This window comes from Penaeus chinensis, chromosome 39 (genome assembly GCF_019202785.1).
Source record: "Penaeus chinensis breed Huanghai No. 1 chromosome 39, ASM1920278v2, whole genome shotgun sequence".
NCBI classification, from domain to species: Eukaryota; Metazoa; Arthropoda; class Malacostraca; order Decapoda; family Penaeidae; genus Penaeus; species Penaeus chinensis.
Genome location: NC_061857.1, coordinates 1,810,245 through 1,826,956, shown reverse-complemented (window position 1 = coordinate 1,826,956; position 16,712 = coordinate 1,810,245). Strand labels below are relative to the sequence as shown.

At 39.8% G+C, this 16,712-nt stretch overlaps 1 protein-coding gene across 3 annotated transcripts in view; it reads left to right on the top strand.

Moving 5' to 3' along the window:
* The window catches only part of LOC125046573, a 21,177-nt gene extending 7,658 nt beyond the window's left edge, over positions 1–13,519 (top strand). For all 3 annotated transcript variants that reach the window (XM_047644364.1, XM_047644365.1, XM_047644363.1), the window contains 10 exons: positions 1,370–3,683; positions 4,482–4,506; positions 4,668–4,754; positions 6,738–6,924; positions 7,278–7,463; positions 7,645–7,784; positions 8,525–8,658; positions 12,395–12,538; positions 12,744–12,895; positions 13,149–13,519. In XM_047644364.1, the coding sequence (XP_047500320.1) occupies positions 1,370–3,683; positions 4,482–4,506; positions 4,668–4,754; positions 6,738–6,924; positions 7,278–7,463; positions 7,645–7,784; positions 8,525–8,658; positions 12,395–12,538; positions 12,744–12,895; positions 13,149–13,353 (3,574 nt within the window). In that variant the 3' untranslated portion in view covers positions 13,354–13,519. The remainder of the gene's footprint in view (positions 1–1,369; positions 3,684–4,481; positions 4,507–4,667; positions 4,755–6,737; positions 6,925–7,277; positions 7,464–7,644; positions 7,785–8,524; positions 8,659–12,394; positions 12,539–12,743; positions 12,896–13,148) is intronic.
* The last annotated feature ends 3,193 nt before the right edge of the window (positions 13,520–16,712 follow it).

Sequence of the window (16,712 nt, the reverse complement as noted above, 5' to 3'; positions counted from 1 at the left end):
TTGTTTACACAGATTGCTCTACAGGCACTTCAGTCACCAAAGAGCCAATTACTTGATCTACCTGATCACTTTGAATTTTTGTGAAGAACTTTTTTTATTTGTATTACAAATATTATTTATAAAATAAGAATGATAACAGTTGTACTGCTGTTGACAAGAACATTAATCCATGGATTTATGTGTTGTCTCCTGTAGTTTTTTTTTTTTTTTTTTGTGAATTTTGTTACATACAGATAGCTCCACATGTGCTCAGCCAGCAAGGAGTCTATCATTAGGCCCTAGTGACAGCTGATTTCCACATTACTTTTAATGGGGGGTAGGGGGGGTGTTTATCTTTCTAATACTATTGATATTGATACTGTTATTATTCTTATTGATATTATGATTATTAACTTGTTATTAACCCAACCTCCCAGTGACCGATCCTGATTTCCTCATTCCTTGAATTTTTTTTTGTTTTTTTTTATGCAGTTGATATTGATACTGTTATTAATGTTATGATTATTAAATTGTTATTAAAATCACAATAACATTTAAGATGATGAAATAATGCGAAATACCCTTTCCAAATGTCGAGGAAAAGAGTAAACAGATGAGATTGGTAAGACTAATAACTGACTCCTTAGTGACTAAGCACTTGTAGAGCCCTTAATGTGTAAATACAGTAAATTAACTGATATTACATTGGGCATGTAATCTTGCCGTCCAGGCCGATTGGGTTAATAATGATGATGTTTCTCTTTTCTCGTGGTGAAAGTTTACCCAATGCCACCAGGGAAAATGATTCAAAAATGGAGTCAGTAAGTAGACCTTGTGACCTTACCTGCTTTGAATATCGATGGTGTTATTTTTATTATAAACATTGTAAGTACTATAATGTTATAAACATTTGTAACAGCAAAATAAGATAAGATAAAATATTTTCGTAAATCAAAGAAAAGGGTGAACGGGTGAGACAGGCAGTACTCGTAATTGGCTCATTGGTGACTTAGTACAAGTGTAGCCATCTATGTGTAAAACAATTAAACAAGTAACTCGCAGTGGCCATGGCATGTACATACACATCATGCCCGTGGGCATTGGGTTAATCATATATTGCAAACTGAAGCCAATGCTGTGATGCATTTTAGGGTTGTAAAGTGGCAAGATATATTATCTCATACTTAAGTTTTCATTTCGTTTGGCAACATTTTGTTACTGAGTAGTAAAGGCAGCTTGAATTACTGAATAAAAAGAGGTGTACAAATTATTTCAGTGACATTGTAAGTATAGATGTTGATTAAATATTGGTTATTATGCAAATGAGAGACAAAGTATGAAACATAAGGAAATATTTTCAAAAATATTATTGTTTGATGATTCATTCCAGACTACCCTCTGTGGTTGCAAATAGTAGTAACCAGCTTTCATCATCAGCTGGAAGCTCGCTAGAAGTTGATGGAATCTTGTATCAGTCCCTCTTCTCTTCAGTAGCGTGTTCGACAGCAACTGCACAAAACCATGATCACAAAGAAGAAACAAAGCATGTTTTGCCCACCAAAGAATCTAAAAAAGATACTGAAAATAAAAGAGCAAACAAGAGGAAAAAAGAAAGAGAAGAAAAAGGTTCAAAGAGTAAAACTGTTGGGAATAATGGGGGAAAGGCATCTGCAAGGAAGAATGCAATAAAAGAGATTGCATCAGTGTTTCCCTCTGGGACTATATTCAAGATACCAGTGATTCAGCTGCGCAGAACAACCAGCTTCACCACACCTCCTGTTTGTCGAACACAGAAGAAAATCGGTGAAGAAAAGGAGTTGGCAGAAAGCCCTTTTGAGGTCCAGAGTAAAGCCCAGGAAGTGCTCAGGCATAAATCCAGTGACAAAGGTGATGTGATAACAAGCACTCCAGCAGATGTGAGCCGGCTGAAGGCAGTGGTGAAAGATGGGAAAACATGGAGCATGCCATCAACTCCAACCCTTGAGCACTTTATATCTCCAGTGCCAAAGGAAAGCTACCTTGTTGCTCTTAGTAATTCATCAGATTTTGAGTCTCCGATGTCCTTTAAATCTAAATCAAATATCCACTCAAATCATGAAGGTCAAAGTGAACAATCTGCTGAAAGCAGATATGAGACCTGCAGCTCAGATATAAGTAGCAAGTCTTCAGACAGTTTACCAGCCGTGGCATCTGAAGCAAAGGGAACCATTTCAGCATGCCATCTAAATAAAGAAAACTATAGGGATAGTGGGAGTGAAACAGAAAGGTTTTATAATAGCTCTTTGGAATTGGAGAGCGGCCCATTCAAAGGGGTTGTTATACCATCTCATGACCGTACCAGAGCACGTAAAAGTAGTTTTGGTCTTGCTGAAAGCAGTGAACCAGAAACTAGTGTTGAGCTTAGCAGTATCATAGGTTTAAGGAATGTAGGCACTGCTAGAACTCTGAAAAATAAAGTCACTACTAGAAAAAAGAAAGCTGCTGCTGTTGAGATTAGAAACAAATTTGAATCTTCAGCAGACCTCTCCAATTTAGAAAGATCTTTAGCTCACCTGTACAAAAGAAATGGGCAGTTGACTATCTCTAAACAAAATCTAAGAATAAACACTAAGCAGTTAGGCTCAAAATTGTCTCTTAAAAAATCTTGGGCAAAGCCTTCTCCAGTTCTGACTAGACTAAGGCAGAAAGCTCCCAGACAAACTAAGATTTATGATATCTCTTTGGACAGTGTAGTGTCAGCACAAGAAAATTCAAAAAGCAATTCCAAAAGTCAGTTATCAGGCACGGAAAAATCCTTAGTCATAGGGAGACGGAAAAGAATATCTAAAGAGGCAGGTTGTGTGAAGAATCGCATTCAACTGGATACCTCGGACACAGACACTTCTCTTGTCATTCCAAGAAGACCTCCTAAGAAGCTGAGTGTTAGAAAAAAAGTGAAGGATAATACTTCCTTGAAACCATCAAAAAGAAATAGCCAGTTCATGTCTGATGCTGATTTAAGCAGTGTCAGTGTGGCTGAAAATTCACAGGTGAAGAGGAGAAGTGGAAGATTACTAGCCATGAAGCGACAGACATTTGTGCCGTCTCCAAAGTTATTGAGAAGGAAATATGCAAAGTTGTGCAAAAATCATTTGGAAGAAAGTGCAACCAAGTTGCAGTGTGAGAATGAAAACCATATTAATACAAGTAGAATTCATAATCAGACTGATCTAAGAGAACTCAGTCTGAAAAACTTAAGCAGGATGTCTGCTAAAAGTGTGCAGGTTTTAGAGGCCACTGCCATGAGTTTTGGTTCAGTAGATACTACAGTATTTACGGACTTCCAGACCAGAAAAGAGAGGAGAGGTAACCAGTTAGTCTACTGTAAACTAGAATCAAGTGGAGACATGTTTGATACCTCAGATACCCATATATCAGAAGTACACAATGAAGAGTCAGATGGTTTTGAGGAACCACAAGTTATTGATAAAGATCTTGAGAATTCAGAGCAAACAAGTTCAGATGAAAAAGATGTAGATTCTCTAGAACAGACACCACCTAGTGGGGATTCCTGTCCCTTGGTTGAAAGCAGCATTCATGAGAATTCTCTTCTGGAACTAGAGGAATTGGAAGATGTATGCAGAAGCGTGAAAGTACAGTGTATGATTCCTGTGAAGGGAGGCAAGGGCTGGAGACGATCCTGTCTTAGCATGGCTGCAGCAAAGGTAAATTGTTCATTTTGTCCGACTTTCAAAGGTTGAGGATTTGAAATAGTATTTTTTCTTCTTTTCTTTCTTTTCTTTCTTTTCTCTCTTTCTTTCTTTCTTTCTTTCTTTCTTTCTTTCTTTCTTTCTTTCTTTCTTTCTTTCTTTTAGATGGTGAAGAGAAAATTGTCTTTACACATGCTTCTCACACACATTTACACATCATACGCAGCAGACATGCATGTAGGACAGTCATACATGAACACAGAACGGGGTTAACGTGATTAATATCAACTTCTTTTCTTTTCTTTTTCTTTCTTTTTTTATAATTAGATTTTTTATCAGAATAATTATTAATTGACTTTAGATAAGATAAATATTTCAGATTATATTTCAATGACTTTCTGTACTTTTATAGCCTGTATTGCTATAACTTAAATAAAGAATGACAGTATGTGTAAATGATTCAAGAATTACATTATGAGTAAATGATTTTCTTCATCCTCCACCTCTTCTCCTCCCTCCTCCCCTCCCTTCCCCTCTCCCCCTCCCCCTCTCCTTTTTCCCCCTCCCCCTCCCCCTCTCCCTCCTTCTCCCCCCTTCTCCCTCTCCCTCCTTCTCCCCCTTCTCCTCCTCCTCCATCCCTGAAATAGACAAACAGATGTGAAATTAGAAAGCATTCAAAGAGCACAATTTTGTTTAGGAGAATGAATTCCTTAGCAGGCCCATTTTCTGTTTCAGCAGAGGTTAGCACATTGATTTGTAATTTCTGTCAATTATTGTATTATAAAGTATATTCTTGATTCTTTTCCCTTACAGATCCCTCACCGACAGGATGAAACAGGTATTTTGAATTCCATTTTATTTTTGTTTGATTCATTTTTTCCTGATCATTTAATTTATTTGTCAGTGAAGAGACAGTTCCCTGTTTTTTTAAGATTTTGTTGGAGAAAGAGGGAGGTGAGTCCCTTTAGCATACTTCTATTAAGAATCTTATTATTCTAGGCATCCGTCGTCAGACAGTACATACTGTTTCCGATGGGCACAGACGAAGAACTGGGAGGCGGATATCAGCTATTCCTCAGGATATAAGTAAGTTATTGTAGTATTTTAGTAGCATGATCCACATAATGTTGTAGTGTGTAGTGGACATATCTAGATAGGCTTATAATAGAAACAACAGTTTTCCATAAAAAACACAGTGTAAATGCCAGACATGTTATGATGCATAACATTTATGTTTACTGTGTATTGGTTGTTTATTAAATACATATGTGTTATAAAATCTCATATTCACCTTGAATAGAAATAAAAGAGATCCTCATTATTCGTCGTTAATATGAACCAGGGGGAAGAAAACAACAAATAGTAATATACAATATACCATTGCAAAAAGAGTTTAATGAGGATCATAATAGAAATCCAGACATCTGATGTTGTGAAACATGGTGCAGTTGTTACGCACAATATATGAGTTAGAAGGGGTGACTGCCAGTGCTTAGCAGAGGAGAGAAACATGAGTATCAGGCTCAGCACAAGTAGGTAGGGGAAGGCTATTGACTTTTACATCATCCATTTCATCTTCATTTTCAACTAGGTTTCTGTTGAAGGAATCGTGAGTGGTTGAGGTGGATGGGTGATAATCGTCATGCATTACATGTGCAATATGATCCTAATTTAAAAGGGGGAGTAGTCTACTTCTTTCTAGCTTTTGCTTTCAAATCTTTGATAAGTAAGTCTGATATGTGATGCTTGAGCCTCTCCCAGGGTTATGCCCATGAGGGTAGCCCAGCCTGTGTCAAACATTGCCGACTCGCTAACATGTGTCAGCTGATGTTAACTTGACTGAGCTTAGTCCTTACCTGCTGTGATGCCCAGCCATAACAGTAACCTCCAGGCAACAATTGCAACTTGCGCCTGGACAGGGTGTGAACTGCTGACCCCTCAAATGAGAGGTTGACATGTTACCACTGTACTAACCCGGAGGCTCAAATCTTTGAGTTCTGATTGTGTGTGTATATATATACTGGGATAAGTTGCCAGCTAGTCTATGATACCCCAGAATGTTAAGTGATACTGTATATCCAATTACTTTTAGCTGAACAAACAACTTCCAAGAGTGATTTATATATGTGTGCACCTCCTCAGTAGATGTTATCTTTCACGGGAGTGGGAGGGGTCAGGAAATTGCTCATAGCATTTTTATTTTATCTTATTTTCTTATATAGTCTGTCAAGAGCTTCATAAATGTTATCAGAGTGGCTGAGAGTTTTCTTGAATATTACAGTATACTGAAGAATGAATCCTTATGGTCTCTCCAATATCAGCTGCATTTTTGCCTCTTTTATTTATGTTTTTATTATTATTTCCATCTTACCTAGCCTCAATACAAATAGTTGACGCTTGGCATTTAGTGGGTTTGCATTGTCAAACCATTAATGAGTCCAGGAGCTAAATCAGTCTGGATGCTTGTAGGCCGGGCAACACGAAAACTCGTGTGGTGTCAAGGGTCCTCCCTCCCCTTTCATTGTTATTGGTTCCTTTTCTGCATAATCATTTTTTGCTCTTTTGCCATTTCCCAAAGCAATTTGATACACTGTATCCAGATATTAATAGAAAGTTCTCCCTTCACAGACTCCTCCAGACCATCTTGCTAGGTAGTCTATAACTGTGTGCAATAAGAATAACAAAAGGAACTTTTTCTCATTTGTGTTATTTGGCTAATCATGGCAAGTCATTCCCATGACCCTGGCCTTCAGCTGAATTTTTCATGACACATTGTTACCTTGGCCCTCAGCCAAATTTATTTCATGAGATGATGGTCATGTCACCTGTTTTGGAGGCTGAAAAGTATACAGTTATTGTTCATTTAACCCTTCAGGACAGGCACACAAACATTCTCTCTCTCTCTCTCTCTCTTTTTTTTTTCCCCCTCCATATACGTCTGGCAATTCATTAAGAGTGTTGCCCACCTGGTGGATTTAATACAGGAATTATAGCCTGCCATGCAGGCTATGAATAACGGGAGTCCCCTGTATTAGCTGCATTTATATGTTGTACGTATTTCTCCTTCAGGTAGACACATACAACAGATGGGAACTGCACATAAAGTGGATATGCACTCTTCACATCACACAAGCTTCCATGCAGTGGTCAGCAGTGATGCCTCTGAACCTGCCATACCCTCTGACCCCAGGGAGTATGTTCTCAAGCTGTGCAGTCAAGTTGCTCCCGTCCCCATTGATGAGTGTTTCACAGAGAGGTAAAGGATAAAAATTTAATTCAGTTGTCAGCTTTGTTGCTAGTTTAAATACATAGTTCATTGAAAAAAAAAGGTTTTGTGTGCTCCTAATGACTGTAATTCCTCAGCTGAATCTTTATCCCCAGCTTTTTGATTAATTAAATATGATTAAAATCAATAAGGACTATTTAACCCTGGAGAGGATTTTGAGATAAGTTTTTCTATTTTGAGAAATATGCTTTGGTACTTTACTAATTTTCTGAAAGATTCTGATGACTTTCTTGCTCACGTTTATTGTCTTGATGGCTTTGCTGTTATCTATTAAGTGTAACACTTTTAGATTCGAGTAGCAAATTATTAAATCTCTCCTTCAGCCGTCTCGTCAGTTGTAAGAAGATCGGAGAGGGTGTATATGGGGAGGTTTTCATGACACGGCCTAACCCAAACAACCTTGAGGGGGCAACCGTCCTCAAAATCATGCCCATCGAAGGAGATTTTGAAGTTAATGGAGAACCACAGAAGAAGTTTGGGGAGATTGTCTCTGAAATTGTCATATCCCTGTAAGCCATATTGTGTTTTATGATTCAAGTCCAACGTGACATACATCTTGATAGACATCTTAACCTGTTGTTTTTTGCAAACTAGGAACTGCATGTACCTGATCTTAATTGGAATTTGAATTTCTTTTTTTATGCATACCAACTCAGATTCATCATTTTAATTTGATTATGCAACTTGCAGGGAACTGAGCAATTTAAGAAAATCTGAAAATGAGCCAAATTGGACAGAAAACTATGTAAATGTGCTAAACTCTTGGTGTGTCCAGGGTTCTTATATACAAGATCTTCTCAACATGTGGGATGTATACAATGAAGAAAAAGGTATGTAATATTAGTTGTTTATCCTAAGATTTCTTGCTAGTATAATCCTGTAAGAATAGGTTATTGAGGTTTATGATTATTTGGTGTAACTTATTAGAAAAAAAATATTAGACTCTATCAAAAGTTGAGCATTGTCTAGAAGGGTTGAAGTATATTCCTTTCTTCCAGTAGATGTATATGTGTGTAATATATATATATATATATATATAAAATCACATGTATGCAAGACATGACTTCAAGACAGTCACACTGACAAAGTGCCAAAAGAAAAAGGAGACAGATTTCATAAACAAGAGTGAAGGATACCTACAGGTTCACATCAGCAGAAAGAGAGTGCCTTGTTTTGGTACATGACATTAGTTAATATGTAGAGATATCTTCTGTGTGATTGAATGTCACAATTTTATGATCAAACTACCCATTTTTTGTGTGTTTCATGCCCCTTGGGTTTTTATTTTCAGTCTCTCTCTCTCTCTCTCATTTTTGTTCTCCCTTCAATTCATCCATTCTTTCTCCTTTTCCCTTCCATTCCGGTCCCATTTCATTCAGCTTTTCTCTTGTCTCTACTTCTCACTTTTCAATTCTTATTATGTATCTCGTTTCTCCTCATGACTTATTTCATATATCTTCTCTCTTCCAATTTCTCCTTTCCCCTTCCTCTATTCTAAGTTTTCACTTTTTTCCTTTCTTTCTCTCTTTCTCGTTCTTGTTATCCCAGACTGATCATTCTTTGCTTCCAGGTTCCGAAAACGACCGACCGGACCTCTTCCCTGACTCACAGCTCTATATTGTGTTGGAGTTTGGACACGGTGGAGGCGATTTGGAGAGCTATGTGTTCAATAATGCCGGTGAATCACTGGCTGTATTCTTGCAGGTTAGACTTTTTCTTCTTATTTCTGTTTCTTTTATAATTAGGTCAGGCAAAAAATGAATGGTGAATTTGGTTTTGTTTTTTGGAATTGATGTTTGGTGTAGCATATTGTTATTTATTATTAGTAGGTTAGATTGCTAGCAGAGTTTATTAGATTTCCTTTCCAGTTTTCTTCAGTGATCTCCAAGGGTTGCATTGGTATTGGCTTCGCGGGGTGGAATTGAGCAGTATCTTGGCAGTATCGGGTATGTTGGGAGGGGGAGTAGAGGTTTACGCATTCACGAATGGTTGGCACAATTAGCGTTATAGGATCAATCTAAATATTGTCAGGGCTCAAGGGTGAGATGGGCGAGGGGATAAGAGTAGGGAGTTAGAGGGAACTGGGACTTAGGTGGGAGCAATTGGGCGGGGTGGGTCGGAAGAGGGGGTGGGGGGGAGTTGGGGAGGGGGAAGAGAGAGGGGAGAGAGAGAGAGAGAGAGAGGGGAGAGAGAGAGAGAGAGAGGAGAAAAGAGCGAGAGAGAGAGAGAGAGAGAAGAGAGAGAAGAGAGAGAAGAAGAGAGAGAAAAGAGAGAGAGAGAGAGAGAAAAGAGAGAGAGAGAGAGAGAGAGAGAGAGAGAGAGAGAGAGAAAAGAAGAGAGAGGAGAGAGAGAGAGAGAGAGAGAGAGAGAGAGAAGAGAGAGAGAGAGAGAGAGAGAAGAGAGAGAAGAGAGAGAGAGAGAGAGGAGAGAGGAGGGAGAGAGAGAGAGAGAGAGAGAGAGAGAGAGAGAGAGAGCGAGAGAGAGAGAGAGAGAGAGAGAGAGAGAGAGAGAAAGGGGGAGAAGAGAGAGAGAGAGAGAGAGAGCAAAAGAGAACAAGACGAGAGACGAGCGAGCAGCAGAAGAGAAAAGAGATAGAGAGAGAGGCGAGCGAGAACGACGCAACAGGGAGCTGAGAGAGCGCGGCGCTCGAGATAGAGCGATAGAGGCGATAGCTCTCTCTCTCCTCTCTCTCTCTCTCTCTCTCTCTCTCTCTCTCTCTCCTCCCTCCTCTCTCTCTCTCTCTCTTCTCTCTCTCTCTCTCTCTCTCTTCTCTCCTCTCTCTCCTCCTCTCTCTCTCCTCTCTCTCTCTCTCCTCTCTTCTCTCTCTCCTCCCTCCCTCCTCTCTCTCTCTCCCCTCTCCCTCTCTCTCTCTCCTCCCTCTCTCTCTCCTCCTCTCTCTCTCCCCCTCTCTCTCTCTCTCTCTCTCTCTCCTCTCTTCTCTCTCTCTCTCTCTCTCTCTCTCTCTCTCTCTCTCTCTCTCTCTCTCCTCTCTCTCTCTCTCTCCCCTCCCTCTCTCTCTCTCCTCCCTCTCTCTCTCTCTCCCCTCTCTCTCTCTCTCCCCTCTCTCTCTCTCTCTCTCTCTCTCTCTCTCTCTCTCTCTCTCTCTCTCTCTCTCTCTCTCTCTCTCTCTCTCTCTCTCTCTCTCTCTCTCTCCCCCCCCCCCCCTCCCTCTCTCTCTCTCTCCCTCCCCCCCCCTCCCTCTCTCTCTCTCCCTCCCTCCCCCTCCCTCTCTCTCTCTCCCCCTCCCTCTCTCTCTCTCTCTCCCCCTCCCTCTCTCTCTCTCTCTCCCCCTCCCTCTCTCTCTCTCTCTCCCCCTCCCTCTCTCTCTCTCTCTCCCCCTCCCTCTCTCTCTCTCTCTCCCCCTCCCTCTCTCTCTCTCTCTCCCCCTCCCTCTCTCTCTCTCTCCCCCTCCCTCTCTCTCTCCCTCCTCCCTCCCTCCCCCCTCCCTCTCTCTTCTCCTCTCTCTCCCCCTCTCCTTTCTCTTTCTCTCTCTCCCCCTCTCCTTTCTCTTTCTCTCTCTCATTCCATTTCTCTCTGTAATGAATAGCAGGAAGTGTATCCCTGTGGTCTGAGTCAACTGCTAAGAACCTGTTATGAACAAACTTCATTTTGAAACATTTCATACTGGAAAACACAAAAGAATTTGAACGAACACAAATTCAGATACAGATGATGGTGGTTTCGTGGTGAAGGAACAAGGGGTACCCCAGCTCCTATACAGTTGTATGTAAGAAGAGAGTTATGGTGTTTACAAGACTAAAAAGTTTCCTGATTAGGAGACACAAATGCCAAATATTCATAAAACAAATAAGACATTTGAATATCAATAATGATAGTGATTACATACTTAGTGATTCAGAATAAGCATTTTCTAATGAACATTATGAGTATAAACAAGACATAATTATACACAAAGACATCAGAATAACAGCATGGGAATTGTTTACAAGCAATAAGGGTTGAAATAACATGTTCTAACATCACTTCATCATTGTTACAGGTGTAGACCTGAGTTACTGTAAGATAAGAAACCCATAGCTTTTCTGGTATGTGAGGCAAGAGAGATCATGAGAACAGGTCACGATACTTTCTCTCTCTCTCTCTCTCTCTCTCTCTCTCTCTCTCTCTCTCTCTCTCTCTCTCTCTCTCTCTCTCTCTCTCTCTCTCTCTCTCTCTCTCTCTCTCTCTCTCTCTCTCTCTCTCTCGCCCTTTCTTTCTTTCTTTCTTTCTTTCTTTCTCTTTCTCTCTTTCTCTTTCTCTTTCTCACTCATTCGCTCTCTCTTGCTCCTCTCCAACAATGCATGATAACCTGTGTGGACTCCTTGGATGCACATGGATTTCCACGTTCATCATTGGCTTTCAAGCACACTGCCTGCATCACAGGGAAGCTCTACTCTGAATGAAAATATTAAAATGTATTGCTTACGTAGTATTTATTATATCTATTGCATTAATTACCATTTTGTAACTTTTTATTAATCCTTAGGTTGTTTATTTTATTATCTAATTTGATTTGACACTGAATGCACATACATCTTTGTTTAGGCAGTTGTGTTGAGGCAAGAGTTTGAATGCAGTTAAAAAATCATGATGCTCACCCCTTTCTCTTCTTGCCAACCAAGAGCACACCCACACCTGCCTGTTCTTTCATTTCTTGGCACATTTAGAATAGTGATCAGTGCTTCTGCAATAAGGACTATGCCCCCTTTTGGTGATGAAAATACGCGTGTGACTATAATTAAGGTTCCTTATTTTGAAATGGTGTTCCTCAAAAATTAAAGTGATATGAGAAAATTGCAGCATTCCATGCAATAACTATGTAGTTGAACTTGATTTTGCATATGTTGTCTGATGTTAGTGAATGGTGATAAAAAGGTTGAGATTGTTTTAGGAACAACAACAAAAATAATAATAATAGATAAATCTTCTGGGTGAAGATGCTTAATGTACCGGGAGTTCGGTACATCAAGCCGAATCACCGCCTCATAGGGCTTCGGCTAGCCGCACACCACATTTCGAGCAGTTTGTCATGATGTCCAGAGACGTGACCCGTCCTGAAGGGGTTAAGAGTGGGAAACTGTCTCTTAGGAAGTACCTCAGATAATTTTAATAAAAAAAGCACAGTTAATGCTCTTCAGAATGAAAAAAAAAGGATTCCACTGTCTAAAAGGACAATATATATGTAAATAATATATATTTTAGCAATTCTCAAATCTGTGCCTACCCAATGGGGTCAGGTATCAGAAATCATTTAGCATCAAATGGATTTCTGGCAACATCCAGATGCTTGGCGCAGGAGTCCACTACGTGTAGCAGACCTTCCCTCTCTACATGCTCTGTTGCATCGCCACGTGTACAGCCATAACCCGGTGTACATGTGACCTGTTGGGATAAGGTTAAAAGAGGAAAGTAGTAATTGAGGTAAATCTCTCTTCCCCAGATTGCTTACAGTTTGGCAGTGGCTGAACAGGAGTTGGAATTCGAGCACCGTGACCTCCACTGGGGCAACGTGTTAGTAGCACCCACAAAAGAATCTATGATGGACTTCAGGGTATCAGGAGCCACTTACAGGCTACCCACAAAGGTAGATTTTCTTCCTTTTCTTTTCTTTTTATCACCTCCTCAGACCACAACTCCACTATCCAGGATGTTGAGCACTGTGATAGTGGGATGCATAACAGCATAGGAATATTGTATAGTTTTTCTTCCATTGTAAACCTTATGTGTGTGTCATGTCATGTCTTTCAACTTGTATTTTGCAAGAACCTAAGACGATTTTTTATTTACAGGGACTGAAGGCTACTGTGATTGATTTCACCCTATCACGTCTTCATTTAAAACATTGTGTGATGTACAATAACCTTGGAGAAGATCCCTCATTATTCACAGCAGAAGGAGATTATCAGTTTGAAATATATAGGCAGATGAGAAAAGCAAATGGGTATGAAATATCTGTGCTTTTGATGTTTTTTGTCTCTTTTCTTCCTCTGTTTACTGTCTTTATCCACATTGCTTTCATTCTGTCATTTGAATATTTGACATTTAATAGGTTAAATTTGAAATGAAGATGAGTAAATATTTATTAACACTTGTCATAATTGCAAAATATTGAAATTATCTTTCTCTTTTTTGGCACTGAGGAACAGTCTACTTCAACAATAATTTAACTATATATTTGTGATTTGTACCAACAGAAATGACTGGGAGAAATTCACACCATACACCAATGTTCTGTGGCTTCATTACATTTTAGACAAGATGATTGGCGAATGCTATTACAAGAAGGTGAAGACAAAAGTCCACTCCAGTAATCTTGCCCAACTTCGGAAACTCAAAGGAAAGATGCTGAGCTGTGAAAGTGCGACAGATTTTGTTTTCCAGAGAGAGATGAATATTTAGTGATTGTATTTGTTTTTTCGCATTCCTTTCCTCCTTCATGAATGTCCTTCTCATGAAGCTTTAAGAAGATTCAGCTGTTTAGGTCAAGAATAAGTGGATAGCCTTGTTTTTCTATTCTGCTCACTGTAAATTGAAGTGTAAATTTGTAAATATATACTTTTTATTATTTTAAAATTATTATTTCCTTCCCAACGTGGTTTTTCTCTGGTAGTGTGCTAGGTTTGGATAATACTACCTGTTTTTATTCATGTATATATTTGTTGTTTTGTTGTCATTTTCAAATGTGTTCACAAAATGTATTTTTACAAAGGACTTAATTGAAGTCAGTAAGCAAGATTTTTTTCAAATCAAAGTCAGGAAAATAAATCTGGTTACTGAATTTAACTACTCAAAGGATTTTAAGTTTATCATCTGTCTGTCTAGGAGTGATGTTGAATCTTAACTTGGTCACAAATTAGAATTTAGGCTTGTTGAATTAACATGAATACTTTAATCCAATGCTGCCGGAGATGGCATGTATGTATATGCCATCCCCACTGTGAATTTAATTTCTTTAGAATGGAATCTTATTAGTTTCACCCAGAAGATTTATAATCCAACAGTGATGGAAAGCTAATGATGTCTATGGTTCCTGCTAGACAGAAAAAGAAAGAAAGAAATACAAAGAGAGACTGAATGAGTGAGAAGTTATAAAAGGTTGCTTGAGAGGAGTTTGTATAGACTGGGGAGGTGAGTGCCCAAGGAATCATCAAGGTTTCTTCCAATTTAAGGTGCAGTCACTCTGCCCATAAGTTTTGCTGGATTCCAAAGATCAGGGTAGGAATTGGTCCAACTATTGATGAGAACTATTAAACCAGTCCACTGGAATTACTCAGTTAAAACAAACAAGCTTGTCTCCTTGACTTTCTACTCTAGTAACTGTCTAGGCAGCCAGAGAAATAGAAAAGATTAAGAAAGCCCAAAGGAGACATGTGCAGGAAACCATAACTACAAAAAATTGGCTGGAGTGTGTTCCAAGAATCAATGCAAGAGATGCAGATTGGTAATGATACTCTGTTTTATTACTTTCACAGAGTGGACAAGCAACAATTTTACTTGCTTTTGAATTTCAAAAAAAAAAAAAAAAAAAAAAAAATTAAGGGACAATAGATAGCACAGAGGCTATCTATTTGCATTACCTAGCCATAGGTAAGGCAAAATTTAAATTGTATATTAGTCATAATTAGGGCAGAATACTAAATGGGGCCACATTAACAGTGTCAATTATTTATGAATTGCCCATACCTGCTATACTTTTATAGTGAAATGTGAGCTGACCTACAATAGGGACAATATTGTTACTCATATTAAAGAAGGATATGAAAACACAAGGGCACTCAGAAAAAAGTCCATTTAAAAAATAAAGATTATGCATAAAATTGGCATTCAAAGTAAATAGGTAAAGTCGGGTTGTGAAGCCCCATCAAGGGACAAGAGCAAATGGCTTGGGATTTTGGGTTGGCCAAATTCTTCATGCCCTCCCCAGAAACCCCAGAATTGTCGGGTATTTAGATGTTGGAGGTAAGAGTTTTAAGCAAGTGACTACAAAGTTCCAGTGGTCATTCTTGGTGACTGCCTTTCCACTAACATAATATTTAATGAAACCATTAACTAGCTCTCTCTCTCTCTCTCTGTGTGTGTGTGTGTGTGTGTGTGTGTGTGTGTGTGTGTGTGTGTGTGTGTGTGTGTGTGTGTGTGTGTGTGTGTGTGTGTGTGTGTGTGTGTGTGTGTGTGTGTGTGTGTGTGTGTGTGTGTGTGTGTGTGTGTGTGTGTGTGTGTGTGTGTGTGTGTGTGTGTGTGTCTGTGTGTGTGTGTGTGTGTGTGTGTGTGTGTGTGTGTGTGTGTGTGTGTGTGTGTGTGTGTGTGTGTGTGTGTGTGTGTGTGTGTGAGTGAGAGAGAGAGATTAGTTGCTATACGTCAACAGTCTAGAGTAGTATTGGAAAGGGGAAAGATGGGTAAAGGAGGCGAGGCGATGAATGAAGGGGTTAATGTTGGATTAAGTAAAGGGGATTAGATCAAGTGAATGATGTGTATGCGCCTGAGAAAGGAGAACAGGTTGGCAAAGCAGAAAGTGTGGGATTCTGTAAGGATGTCTGACAGATTTGGAAGTTGGTGAATGTTGAAGGTACGGGCTGTAATAATGCGTAGACAGGGTAACAGACTGTATGGAACTGAAAGAGGGACATTGCATAGGGAACATAAGGGAGGATCAGAACGTGAAAACAGACAAGAGTGTGTTAGACGAGTGTGGCCAATAGGTAAGCGGGCGAGAGCTGTCTCCCAACGTCTGTTCCGATGAAATGGAGCTTACCAGGAGGAGATTGATAGCTTTACTCTATGTAATTTATTAGTTCGGAAACTTGATCAGAAAGATTGGCATCGGGTATATAGGAAGGTGTTAAAGTGGGGGTAATAATCCGTGGCTGGAATACGTGAGAAATGTGGTTGGTCTGATGCGGACATTGCGGCGGAGCGTGGTAGAGTATCTGCCTGTTCATTGCCGGGGATTCCGACATGGCTGGGCACCCAGCAAAACCTGATAGTTTTATGGCGTGTAGACAAGTAGAGCAACCAGTTCTGAGTCTTACAGACAAGGGTATAGACTTTATGAGAAATAATGAGTGAAAGAGGAAGAGGGGAGCGAATATATTTGTTTTAAGGCAAAATGTAGTGCGCACAGTTCTGTAGTAAGGACGCTGGATTCAAGAGGGAGAGGGTATTTGAAAGTGCGAGTTTGGAAGGTTACAACGAAACCAGCACCTGGGGTGGCTTTGGAGCCGTGTGTAAACATGCATACTGGAGGAAGGAGTGGAGATATGGTCAAGGAAATGGGTGAGAAGTACAGAAGGGATGATATCTGATTTTGGTGGGTCAGGGAAAACGGAGGAGCTAATACGGGGGTGAGTATAAGTCATGGAGGAACGGAATGGACAGAAAACTGAAGAGATAGGAGACGGGAAAAGGGGGAATGGGAGAAGAGAGTATCCGTGCGAATGGAGAAAGGAGTAGGTAAACGTGGAGAAGAAGCAAAAGAAGGAAGCAGAGATCGGGGGATAGTTAGTTTGGTGATGGAAAGTAAGAAGGGAGGTAGAGGCAGAGGAGTAAATATGGCATCCATAATCAAGAATGGAGAGAATCAAAGTAACATGAAGATGGAGGAGAGTTTTGTGATCTGAGCCACAGGATATATGGGAGAGATTCAAGATTCGGAGGCGGCGGCGAGCTTTTTCTTTAATGTAAAAGATATAGTCTTGCCAGGACAATTTGGAGTCAAAATAACGCCAAGGAATTTGCAAGAAAACGGTACAGGAGTGGAGCGC